The 13,517-nt window shown below is 41.5% G+C and overlaps 1 protein-coding gene across 1 annotated transcript in view; it reads left to right on the top strand.

Annotated features, from left to right (window-relative positions):
• Positions 1-13,517, top strand: part of LOC109021499 (nuclear-pore anchor-like) — a 99,562-nt gene that overhangs the window by 68,172 nt on the left and 17,873 nt on the right. The window contains exons 37-40 of the mRNA XM_019004138.2: positions 1,199-1,312; positions 5,348-5,425; positions 5,524-5,673; positions 5,748-5,819. Of these exons, the coding sequence (XP_018859683.2) occupies positions 1,199-1,312; positions 5,348-5,425; positions 5,524-5,673; positions 5,748-5,819 (414 nt within the window). The remainder of the gene's footprint in view (positions 1-1,198; positions 1,313-5,347; positions 5,426-5,523; positions 5,674-5,747; positions 5,820-13,517) is intronic.

Raw genomic sequence — 13,517 nt, 5'->3', positions numbered from 1 at the left:
GAATTAAGATGTTTTATTTGGTTTTGGGAAATGAGAAAGAAAAAGTTGAATAAAAATATTATAAAGTTAAAATATTGTTAGAATATAATTTTTTAATATTATTTTTGTTTTGAGATTTGAAAAAGTGGAATTGTTTTTTGTGTTTTGTTTGGAATTTTGGAAAAGTTGTAATGATTAGGTAATGATTAGATGAAAAAGTTGAAGATTTGAAATTGAAAAGTGTTTGTGTTTGAGTGATGTTTGGAAAGGAAATGAGATGAGATGGGGATGAATGGGTTGAGATAGATATCGAAATGAGGCCTAAATGTTTATTCTATATACTCGAACTTAAATATGCATATCTTACATCCATTGGATTCTGAAGTTGATCTCCATAGTTCTAATTGGGAATTGACACTACTCTAGTTTCATAATCTATAATTTATTAAATGAATAATATCCACCAAGGGACCTTGTCCAGAATATGTTTGGTAAGCTTATCCATAGCCAAAGCAATTAGATAAGGATTCAGAGCTGATCCTTTCATGTAATCCTACTTTAATTGGGAATTCACTTGACAATCCTCTAACCTTTTGTTCTTGTTCTTGTTCTTGTTCTTGTTGTTATAATTACCCTTCATGCAAACCTGAATTTATTTCAGATGCAGTTGTTTCTTTAACCTATGCTCAATCACACCCCCTCCCACGCGCCCAAACTGACATTTATTTTTATGGCTAATGAGTTTTCTACACTAATTGTTGTTGGTGCAAGTTTGGATGTCCCCCATATTCTAATAAATGGGTGCTGAGATTCTCCTTCACTCATTAGGCGTCCTCTTATTCATTTTCTTAAAAAGATGTAATACCCCAGATTGCGCATGGAGTGTTGAATGGGATACCAAATAGCTAGGGAGGAATAAGCTCGGATGTGGCTTGGGCTTTCTTTGTATTGTTAAAAACGTTGAGTCAACAACTGTAGCGGTAGTAGATGCCATGTATAGAATTACTTATACCTTCATGCCTATATATGTGCTTATGGTATTAATCTATGTATGGATTGGTGTATATATGCCTAAATTTCTATGTGTGATCGTGAACATGCAGCATGCAGGTTTATATATATAAATATATGTATGTGTATATTTAAGGAGGGTCCAACTTATTGTTTTGCTGTCATTGGATGCTTTGAAGTGCTTACATCTCTTTTGGTTGCTATATAGCTCGAGAGGGCTCTCAAGGCAATAGAGACTGCCCAAGCATCACTGCAAGCTGAGCATGCAAATTCAAGAGCATCGTTGTTCACTGAGGAAGAAATCAAGTCTTTACAACTTCAGGTTTGTTACAATCATTCTTTTTTCTTTTTGATCAGTAAACAAAATTTTGTTGATCATGAGAATAGGCAAGAGCCCAAGTATACGGGACATATATAAGATCAACCCCTAATCGTGCTAGTTTAGTGATACAAGGAATTCATGAAAAGTCATGCCATGAAAATCAATTACAATCGACCAATGGAGTAAAGTTTTGGAAAAGAAATTTCTAAGCTCATCCATTGACTACTCTCGATCTTCAAAGCATATTTCATTCCTCTCCCTCCAAATACACCACCATAAACATATTGGAACTATCTTCCATATCGTCGCAATCTAAGAGTTGCCCCAAATGCTTTTCCAAGAAGCTAGGAGGTCGATTACCCTTCTCGACATTACCAAAGCTAATCCTATCCGAGCAAAGACTTCATTTCACAGTGTCATGGCAATCTCACAATGAAGTAATAGATGGTCGACGACTCTCCGCTCTTTTTGCACATACAACACCAATCCATAACTATGATTTGACATTTCCTTAAGTTGTCTAGAGTGAGGATCTTCCCCAAGGAAGCCGTCCACACAAAAAATATTGCCTTTAGAGGTGCCTTTGTCTTCCAAATACTCTTCTATGGTAATGGATTTGTATTGTGCGTTCTCATGGCTTGGTAGAAAGAGCGGACTATGAGCTTTCCTTTCTTAGAGGGGCACCAAGAAAACTTGTCTTCAACTCCTCCCATCAAATAGGTAGAGTACACTAGGTCATAGAACTCCAAAAAAATTCAACTTCTCAATCTTGTGCTTCTCTTAGGAATGTAACATTCCATTGGGGAGCACCATTGGAGAGGATTAGGAGGTTTGCAATTGAGGCTTCTTTCATTCTTGTTGTATCATAAACTCGTGGATAAGATTCCTTGAGTGCCCTATCACAAAACCATACACCCTCTTCAACTAGCTAATTTCCACTCTATTTTTTCTAGTGCATCATTATAAATAGATTTTGATTTGAATGGAGCACCCAACGGGAGGCCAAGATATTTCATGGGCAGCTAAGGTATCTTGCATCTCACGTTAGGAACATCCCCCACTAGAACTATTTCTGATTTAGCCAAGTTCACATTCAACCCCGTAGTGGCTTCAAATCATAAAAAGAGAGCCCTCGAAGCTTGAATTTGATCATGGCTAGCCCACAAAAGATTAGGGTATCATCGCCAAATAATAGATGAGATAGGTCGAGAGTGCTAGTATTTGCATCCTCCACTAAGAATTCAGATATGAACCTCCCACCATGACACTCTGAAATCATCTTGCTAAAAACTTCCATTACATAAACAAAAAGTACCGAAAATAGAGGGTCACCTTGTCTCAAGCCTTGTGAGCTTTTAAAGAAGCCCTTTTGGCTTGTCATTCACCGATATAGAAAAACAAGCCGTAGAAATACAATGATTGATCCATGTACACCATTTCATACCAAAGCCACATCCCTCAAGCATGTAAAGAAAGAATCTCCAATTGACTTGATCATAGGTCTTTTTCATATCAAGCTTGGACAAAAGCCCCGGCTCTCCCGAATTGAATTTGCTATCCAAGCATTCAATGGCAATAAGCATCGAGTCAAGAATTTGCCTACCTCTGAAAAAGGCATTTTGATGCTTTGATATTAACTTCTCCATCACCATGCTCAATCTATTCGCCAAAACTTTATAGAAAATCTTGTACATCTTGCTCACCATGCTAATGGGACGATAATCTTTTACCTCTACAATGCTAGGTCTTTTTGGAATGAGCGCAAGAAAAGTTGCATTGAAGTTTATTCAAACTTTCCATTTTCATGAAATTCATGAAAGACCCTCATTATGTCTTCTTTAAGCACTTCCCAACATGTTTGGAAAAAAGCCATAGAGAAGCCATTTGGACCTAAGGCTTTGTCACCCGCCATGTTTTGTAATGCTTTCCTGCTCTCCGTCTCTTTAGAATGCCTTTCTAGCTATTCTACTTCCAGTGAATCAGTAGCATCAAAAGTAAGCCCATCTAAGCTTTGTCTCCAAGAAAATTGTTCCAAGAGCACATTCTCATAATAGTTGACAATGCGATCTGTGATCTTAGGATTGGTTGGAGGAAGCCACCCCATCAATCATCGATGTGAGTTAGCCACCCGGTAGAACAACTTGGTGCATTTATCCCCTTTCTTCAACCATGGTGCTCTCAATTTTTATCTCCAATATATTTCTTACAATAAAGAGACCTTTCAATATCCATGGTCAGTTGGGTTTTCTAGCCCTCTCCGCTTCAGATAATTTCCTCTCCTCCACTCCCTCCAATCCCTTGAGCTCTTCAAAGAGAGTATTCTTTTGACCTTCCACATTGCCAAACACTTGCTCATTCCAAAACTTCAAGTTTTTCCTCAGACTTTAATCTACATGCCAAGATATAGCTTAGCTTTTCATAGAATTGGTTAGGGGCCCGCCACTGCCCGACTCTGTCAAGAAATCCTTTTGGCTTCAACCACAATTTCGAACTTGAACTACCTTGGGCCTCCACGAAGACCTCCACATTCAAGAAGGATAGGAAAATGATCTGAACACAACTTGGAGAGTCTCTTTTGAATAAGATCTGGGTAATGTGCTTCCCATTCGAGTTATACTAGAAATCGATCAATCCTTGATCAAGAGGGGTGTTCTCGGTTGCTTGACCAAGTGAAGGAGCCACCTGCAAGAGGAGTATCTAGTAAATCTTGTTCAGAGATGTAATCTAGAGAAGTCTTCCATTGCTAGGTTAAAGCTGAGTGACCCGATCTATCACTTGGGAGCTGAGTGACGCTGAAGTCGTCACCAATATACCAAGGTAAATCCCATACGTTGCTTAGTCCTACCAACTCATCCCATAATAAACTTCTTGCCCGATCTAGATTAGGACCATAAACTCCTGCAAAGGCCCACTAATATCCATCCACAACATTCTTGAACGAGCAAGGCATCATAAAGTTCCCGAAACAATCCTCTTATATTTTTCACCGCTCTTTTATCCCACACCACTAAGATGCCTCCTGATGTTCTATCGGAAGGTAAATAATGCCACCCCACTTGATTACAACCCCACAAACTTCTAATAATGCAAAGGGGGATAAATTCTAATTTCGTTTGTTGCAAGCATACGATGATGTATACTCTCCATTTACCGAGCCGATTTCTAACTTTGAGGCGCTTTCCCTTCTCATTCAGCCCCCTTACATTCCATGAAACAATTTTTTGTTACATAAAACAATCTCCATTGCCCTACCCTTTGATCTTCCACGGTTAGAGCTCCTCTCGTTTGCTCTATCATTGACTGTCCAGTTAAGCCTTTTTAGTTCTCTGGCTCTCTTCTTAGCTGAATTTCGCTTACTGGGTGAGCTAGAATGGGTCTTTCCAGCCTTTATAGCTGCAAGGAGAGCTATGAATTGGTCCTCAAAACCGTCACACAAGATTCCCACACAATGTTGAATCTCCTTTGCTTTTGTAAGACCCAATCTGAGACCTGGATTTTGCCGTTGTTGCTTGGGTGTAGAGAAAACAGTGGAGTGGGTTCTTCCCAGTACACCTCTTCACTGACCACAGGACTTGTTTGTACATCACCAATCTTGTCTGAGACAGGACACAACACCTGTCAATACTCTCCCTTGGCCCCATCCGAGTCATGCACTGCCATTGCATTGTCTGGAATTTCCCTTTCCCCCGTAATACACACTTCACAAATCCCATACTCTGTACATTTTCTGGACTCAATATATCTTCTGTTACCATCATTCTGGAAGAAATCCAATCTCTACAGCTTAAGGTTAGGTTGAGTTCACTTCGGAACTTTCATCTGTAGAATCCTAGGTCAATTTTCTATCTACCATTATTGGTTTACATTTATTCTCTTATTTTAACATGTCATTTTGCTTTTTTCAATCTTTCTTGAGAATATAAATTGTTGCCATTTCCTTGCATGCGATGTTTAGGCTCTTTTGCTTGAGATATTCCCCTGTAGAATATCATTTTAATTCCAACAGTAAGCTGTATTTTTTAAATGCTTGTGCAGGTTAGAGAAATGAACTTACTTCGTGAAAGCAACATGCAACTCAGAGAAGAAAACAAGCACAATTTCGAGGAATGCCTGGTATGGAAATAGAAGTTATTTGTGTTTGAGTGTCATTTTAACTTTTATGTACTTCATCAATAGATTTAACCAAGTTTATTATTTTGATTTGGTCTTAGAAATTTCGTGAAGTAGTTCAAAATGCAAAGGTTGAGACAGAGAATTTAGGGTCTCTACTGAGGGAGCGACAAATTGAGGTGGAAGCTTGTAAGAAAGAAATTGAAATGCAAAAGGTTAATAAAGATAACCTGGAAAAGAGGGTTTGTGAGGTATTACATGTAAGCAATGCTCTTTATGCCATTTACGACATTATATCAATGTTCTGACATTTACTTGTTTGAAGTTACTTGAAAGGTGTAAAAAAATAGATGTGGAAGATTATGACCGTATGAAGGATGATATTCAACGAATGCAGGTGAGTTCATGTTTTTATTCACTCAAAAAAACTTTTTCATGCATCAATTGATTAAAAGCTATTAACTATTGCGTAATTTGTTGTCCTTTGTTGACATTACATCTAGCCTCCTATCCATTGTTCTCTCTTTTGTTCTGTTTTTTTTTTATAAGTAAAAATATTATATATATCAAAAAGGAGTAACCAAGTAATCTGATGTATACAAGAACACACCTTGCCCATTGACCCCAATGACCCAAAAAACCCGTGAAAAACAACCTAAAATACACCAAGCTTGACCCCAACCCCTTGTTTCCCGTAGAACTAAAACGCTACCCGAAAACCCAACCCCATCCTCTTATTTCCTCCTTTAGAACTAAAACTTCACAATGCCCTCCCTTTAGACTTCTCTCTAGTTGAGCTACCACCCTTAGCGTCATAGTTGATTTCCCAATGAAGACGCTGTTACTCCCTGCTTTTCTTGAAACTTGATTTGGTTTCCCTCAATCGCAGTGATTAGTTCTTTAAATTGGTCTTCACATCCTCCATGTGAAATTCCTACAAACTATTGAATGCCGTTAACTTTAAGCAGAATCATGTCCGCTATTGGAGGAAGAGAGACCAAGGGAGCAACATTATCCCCAGACACAGTATCTAATTGCACTCCCGACTCTGGACGTTCCTCTATACAAGGCACCAATGTCAAGATAGGTCGAAATATTGTATGAAAATAGCCAAAAAAGTACCCGGCCTTGTGGTTTCTCTCCAATATATAAACTGCACATCGGATTCTATACATGTAAATAACATTGAATACGCTAATTCTATCCCTATACAATCTGTCAATTGTTAAGCTAATGATTCTGAAGAGTAAATCAAGGAAACAAATATGGAAACAAATATGGACAGCAGAGCTGTCCATTGACATCCCCCCTCAAATTGATGCGGGTTGATCAACCAACATCAATTTGCTACTTAGGAAGCAATGCCGATGACGAGTAAGAGCCTTGGTAAAGATATCTGCAATTTGTAGCTCAGTGGAAATGTGCGGAAGAGTGATAACACGAGCTTGAAAGGCTTCACGGATAGAGTGACAATCTACTTCAATATGCTTGGTGCGCTCATGGTAGACAGGATTAGCTGTGATCTGAATAGCACTTGTATTATCAGCGTGTAGAGGTGTAGGATCAATCTCAGAGAAGTCTAACTCAGCAAGCAAACCTCGAAGCCAAATAATCTCGGAACAAGCAAGAGACATCGCTCGGTATTCAGACTCGGTAGATGACTTAGAAACTCTGTCTTGCTTCTTACTCTTCCAAGAGATCAACGCATCACCTAAGAACACACACCAACCAGTGATGGAGCGACGTGTATCAGCACAACCAGCCCAATCAGCATCGCTATAAGCAGCAAGACGAGGAGAATTGCCTGCAGGAAAGAATAACCCACGGGCAGAAGTGCCCTGAACATAGCGTATAATCCTACGAACAGCAGCCAAATGAAGATGACGGGGAGTTTGAAGAAACTGGCTGACTTGCTGTACAGCAAAGGAAATATCTGGTCTAGTGATAGTGAGATAGACAAGGCTACCCACCAACTTCCGATATAAACTGGGATCGGTAAGTAAGTCACCCTCCTCTTTGCGAAGCTTGACATTTAATTCCATGGGAGTATCGACAGAGGGAGCTTCCTGTAGTCCAGCTGTAGTCACCAAATCACTAGCATACTTATGCTGATTGAGGGAAATACCAGAGGAACTACGATGTACCTCAAGACCAAGAAAATATGTGAGAGACCCAAGATCTTTCATATGAAAAGATTCTGAGAGATGAGTCTTGAGCTGGACAAGTAAAGCAGAATCGGAACCAGTGATCACAATATCATCAACATAAACCAACAGGACAACAATACCCATGTCTGATTTTCGAAGAAACAATGAAGTGTCATACTTGCTCTGCTTGAAGGAAAATTGTAATAAAGTGGTTCGAAACTTATCAAACCAGGCCCTTGGAGCTTGTTTGAGACCATAAAGAGAACGACGAAGTTTACATACATTGGAGGTCGGAGAGGGAAACAATCATGGGGGCAGCTTCATATAAATACACTCTTTAAGGTCCCCATGAAGAAAAGCATTCTTGACATCCATCTGATGTAGTGGCCAATCATGGGAAGCAGCAAGAGCTAGGATCGTACGAACAGTAGTCATCTTAGCCACAGGAGCAAAGGTCTCTTCATAATTGACACCATATTCTTGATTATTCCCAAGGGCAACAAGCCGAGCTTTATAACGATCCAAACTTCCATCAGAGCGAACCTTGACTGAGTAAACCCATTTGCAACCCAGAGTAACTATAGTGGAAGGACAAGGTTCAATGTCCCAAGTATGATTGGCCTCTAGAGCGGCAATCTCTTCCTGCATAGCTTGTCGCCAACAGTCATGCTTGACAGCATGTGAGTAGCATGTGGGAATATCAAAATTGGACAAAGCAGCAGTAAGAGCGGAAATAGAATTGCCAGAAGAGAACCCATACCTATCTGGGGGTATAGACACTCGAGGAGAGCGACGTACCAAAGGCTCTGGAGGCGCTGCAACTAACTGATTCTGATGCATGTGAGGATCAGATGGCGGGTGAGCCACCGGAAGAGACTGTGGGCGGGAGCGTCTTGTATACACCATACCTGGTTTAAAGCGAGAACTGACTTGAGGAAGATCTGAGAGCTGCTGCTCAAAAGAGGGGAGGACCACAGTGGAAGAAGAGGGCATAGAAGACACAGGAAAGAAATGTTGATTTTCAAAGAAAATAACATTCCTAGAAATGCGTGTGCGATGTAAATTAGGATCATAGCAAACAAATCCCTTTTGACACACATTATATCCCAAGAATGCACATCTAACAGATTGAGCAGATAATTTATGTCGCTCATGAGGAGGTAAATGAACAAAACAGACACAACCAAAGATACGGAGATTATCGTAACTAGGTTGCTTAGCAAACAAACGAAAATAGGGAGATTCCATGTGTAAGACTTGGGACGGTAAACGATTAATCAAGTGAGTAGCAGTTTTCAGAGCCTCGACCCAAAACATGGAGGGAACAGATGATTCTAACAAGAGAGTACGTACCACATCAAGAAGATGGCGATTTTTGCGTTCAGCTACTCCATTTTGTTGGGGAGTAGCGGGACATGAACGTTGATGGATAATACCTTTAGAAGCCAAGAATGCCTGAAACTCAGTAGACAAATATTCACCACCAGAATCTGTGCGTAACGTCTTAATAGTCGCAGAAAATTGATTATCGACATACGCTAAAAACTCAGTGAAAGTACGAAAAACCTCAGATTTAGAGCGAAGAAAATAAACCCAAGTGAATCTGCTATGATCATCAATAAAAGTCACATAGTATCTAAATTTTTCATGTGAACTAGCTGGGGAAGGTCCCCAAACATCACTATGGATAAGATCAAAGCAATGAGACGCTCTACTAGCATGCAAAGGAAAGGGAAGTGTTTTGCTTTTACCAAGTTTACAAGAATCACACTCAAAAGATAAAGAAGAAGAACGTTCTTTATTACCAAGAAAACCAGAGTGCAATACATGAGATAAGATCTGAGTATTGGGATGGCCTAAACGACGATGCCATACCATACTCAAATCAGGAACATTATTACAAGCAAAAGATTTAATAGAAGACACTGAAGAAAGTGTGGGAATAGGTAAAAATAGTGGAAACAAGCGCCCCACTTTAGGTCCCTTCGCGATCGGCTCCCCCTTGACCTGGTCCTGCACAACACAACCATCACCAGAAAAATTAACAGCACAATTGTTATCAACTAATTGTCCAACAGAAATAAGATTTGTGGAAAGCTGAGGAGCAAGAAACACATCAGTAAATGTGGCAGAGGCATCTCCAACAGCATCTATAGGCAAAGAACTGCCATTGGCAGTCTGAATGGCAGATTGACCAGCATAGGGCCGAACATGACACAGGGTTGTGGAAGTATTCGTCATGTGATTAGAAGCGCCCGAGTCTACGTACCAGAGTTTAGTATTATTTTTACCTTGAAATCCCATCGCAGATAATGCCGAAATGAGCATTTGTTGCACCATTTCTGGTGTACAGTAATTTGCTGCAGGAGGTGCAAAATCAGAGGAAGCACCTGAGGAGGAGCCATGTGCTACAGGAGTTGCTGCAGGAGGAACAATAACAGAAGTCTGGAATGCTTGAGCTTGACGATTCTGTGGACGGATGCGACATTCTTTGATAATATGACCATTTTTCTTGCAATAAGAACAATATTTCTTGGGACAATTGGCAGCAATATGCCCATATTCCTTGCAACAGAAACATTGCAAATTTTTAGAAGTCATAGGTGATCCTCGTCCTTGGGCAGCATAAGCCACAGTTGCCATCCCAGAATTACCATGAGATTGCTCCAGAAGAGCTTGAGTACTGAGACGTTGTTCTTCACGAAGTAACTCACCAAAACAAATATCAAGAGAAGGAGCAGGTGATCTATTCAGCAGAGAGGAGCGAATAGATTCATATTCCGGGCGTAGTTTCATAAGAAACTGATCACGGCGGCTAGTCTCATGAAGAGTCTGAATAGTCGAAAGAGCGGCAACAGGAACATCCGCTGTAACCAAATCAGTATATTCATGCCAAAGAGTTAGAAATGCTGAGTAGTAATCTTGGATGGAAAGACTACCTATGTTGAAACATGGCAATTGCATGTTCTAACTGAAAGCGACGAGCATCATTAGCTTGATGATAAACCTTCTTCAAGTAATTCCACATGGATTGAGCGGAACGATGAGCCCGTAAGTTGGTAACAATATGTGGTTCCACCGAACCAAGAAGCCAAGACATAATCCGAGCATCAAGCACAGCCCATGAAGGAGAAGCCTTGAGATCATGGGATGTGTCAGGATTAGATGTTTGGGCAATATCCGTGCCATCAATATGACCCCAAAGATCTTTTCCCTTGAGGAAAAGCTCAAACTGAAATGCCCAAGTAGAGTAATTTGTGCCCGTAAACTTGACACATACAGGTGCAGAGTCCATCGCAAATAAATGAAGCCAAGACAAAGCAAAAGAAACAGAAACAGCAAGGGAAACAGCAAGGGAATTTAACCGAGACCAAAAAATTCTCCAGGAAACAAAATCAAGACAGAAGCCGAAAGCCACAGAACATAAAAGAAAACTGACCAAGCCGAGAGAAAGAAAATCCCACGTGAGAAGCTGCACCCAGACGAAGTTGAGAACCCAAACGGAATAACCAGAACACGCTACAGCCACCCAGACAAAGCCGAAAGTCACAACAACGAGAAGCCCAGAGCCGAGAAATTGCCAGAGAGTTGCGAAGGCAACGACGAAGGCACAGAGACGCCGGAAACACTACCAGAGTGCTGCGCCGAGAAGCAACTAACCACAGAAAGGACCGAAAGGCTAGAGAAGACTGCGTCGACAGCCACCCAACAACAGAAAGTGCCGAAACCACCAGACCCGAAACGGGATTGCCGAGGAAACGAAAAAAAAATTGTCGAGGAGAAGAAACTAGGAGACGGCTCTTGATACCATGTCAAGATAGGTCGAAATATTGTATGAAAATAGCCAAAAAAGTACCCGGCCTTGTGGTTTCTCTCCAATATATAAACTGTACATCGGATTCTATACATGGAAAGGATTCTATACATGTAAATAACATTGAATACGCTAATTCTATCCCTATACAATCTGTCAATTGTTAAGCTAATGATTCTGAAGAGTAAATCAAGGAAACAAATATGGAAACAAATATGGACAGCAGAGCTGTCCATTGACAACCAACGCCAAGCTCTTTGGTTCTCTAGCAACTCCATCGGTTTTCTCCAATGGTTTCAGGCCCATTGGAGATTCTGGGGTGACAGCAAGTTCCTTCACCTCTAGGGTGGTATCGGATTCTACATCTCTTTCAAACCTCGGCAGTACACCATTTTTGTTCAACTTTGACGAGGGAGCCATAGTTTCTTCAGGGACCAAGGGTGTAACCTGAGGCGAATGGCATTCCATTACTGATGTCTCAACGTTGATACTGGATGTAGACCCCGCTTCAAATATTCCAGATTTCCTTTTGACCCGCCATACTCTCTTGGATCTAGTTATAGGGACAAGGCCGAATCCGATTTTCTGTTTTCCTTTAGAGTTTAAAGGGTTTGGACCCGTCTTGTTTCTTACAACCCTATTGTCTCTAGCTGAAAGCAGGTCTATTTTCATAGACAAGCAAGCTATTGCTGCCTTCAACTCGACCAGTTGGGTCCTGAGGGATGATTTGTAAACCCCCCCCCCCCCATTCTGAACCCCGGAGGCATGACCCGTCTTCAAAGCAGTCGCATAGGATCGCCTCGACACCGAGAATGTACTTGGGTCTTTCCCTTCCAAGCTCTCTTCCATGCCACCTACATGTTTGCTATAGCCCCCCTGCATTTGAGTTGGAGGGACTGGCCCCCCGGCATCTTTGCTGTTGGAAAAATCATGCAGTACCTCCCCTATTCTTCTCTAGCCACTGCCCCCCTCCTCAGGGATGAATATAAAATTCCTCCTCCCACCACCACCATACTCCTCCACCGCCATATAACGTGCTCGAGAATTCGAGCAGCAATGTGCCATGAAAGTATGTCTGCCTTCCCGGACAGTGGAGTAAAAATCTTGTTTCTCATTTGTGCACGCAGCCATGGCCTTTGCCAGCGATTTTATTGTTGTTGAACCCAGAACCAATTTCGAAATCACCCTTCGACTCCTTTCAGTAATGCCCAACATGCTCCCCTCCTTCATGAGTGTAAAGGATTTAGATTCTATGACTAACTCCATAGAAGAACCCATTATGACCCCAAACAGCCCCAACACCCAGTCGTGAAAAGAAACCTAGTCAGCAACCAAAAGTCATCTTTCAGAAACCAGGTTTGTGCTGAAGGAAACCAGATCTGTGCCGAAGGGGAGAAAAACTAGATTGCCAGCTGAAGGGAATGGAAAGATGCGGCTGTTGACCATAGCCCTGTCAGCAGCACGGCCACCGGAGCACTTTGGAAAGCGGCATAAAAAGACCTAGGGAAAATCCAGGTCGCAGGCGGGATGTCCGTCGCCGGATGGCCCATCGGCGAGGTCGCGAGGGCCCGTCGGCCTTGTCTGTGGAGGTGGTGAGGATACCCTCGCCGGCAAGTGTGGTTGGATCTTGCGAAAATAAGCTCCGACAACTAGATCTCGCGAAAAGAAGCTGTTCGTCGGAGAGGACCGACGCCGGGCGGCCCTTGGCGAGGATGCCGGGGTCCGTCGGCCTTGTCTGTGGCGGAGGTGAGGTTCTACTCTCCAATCAATGGTGGGTAATGGGTGCCGGCTGGATGGGTGTATTAGGGTTTATGAGTATCAGATGGGAAATGTACAGAGAGAAAAAGTTTTTTACCGCTACTTCCCTAAAAAATTACTCTTACCATAATTATGGTCAGTAAACTTCTTTAGCCGTATATTGAACTTAGTTTTCTTGGAACTAGCTATTCTTTAGCCCCCACTCATTGCTCCTGTGCAATTTTTAGCATACAGAATTTTTTTTAAGTGGTGTACAATATGCAGAAGGCATAAACTTTTAAAACTTCCTTAGTTTTAGTTTGCCCTTGGAAATAGCATGAGGCCTCAAGCTGGCATTCAGGCTGGCGATTCTGGTAGTAGATGTTGCTAATTTAGA

This window comes from Juglans regia, chromosome 15, assembly GCF_001411555.2.
Source record: "Juglans regia cultivar Chandler chromosome 15, Walnut 2.0, whole genome shotgun sequence".
Taxonomy (NCBI): Eukaryota; Viridiplantae; Streptophyta; class Magnoliopsida; order Fagales; family Juglandaceae; genus Juglans; species Juglans regia.
Note: the sequence above shows the minus strand (reverse complement) of the source record. Positions and strands in the feature narration are given on the sequence as shown.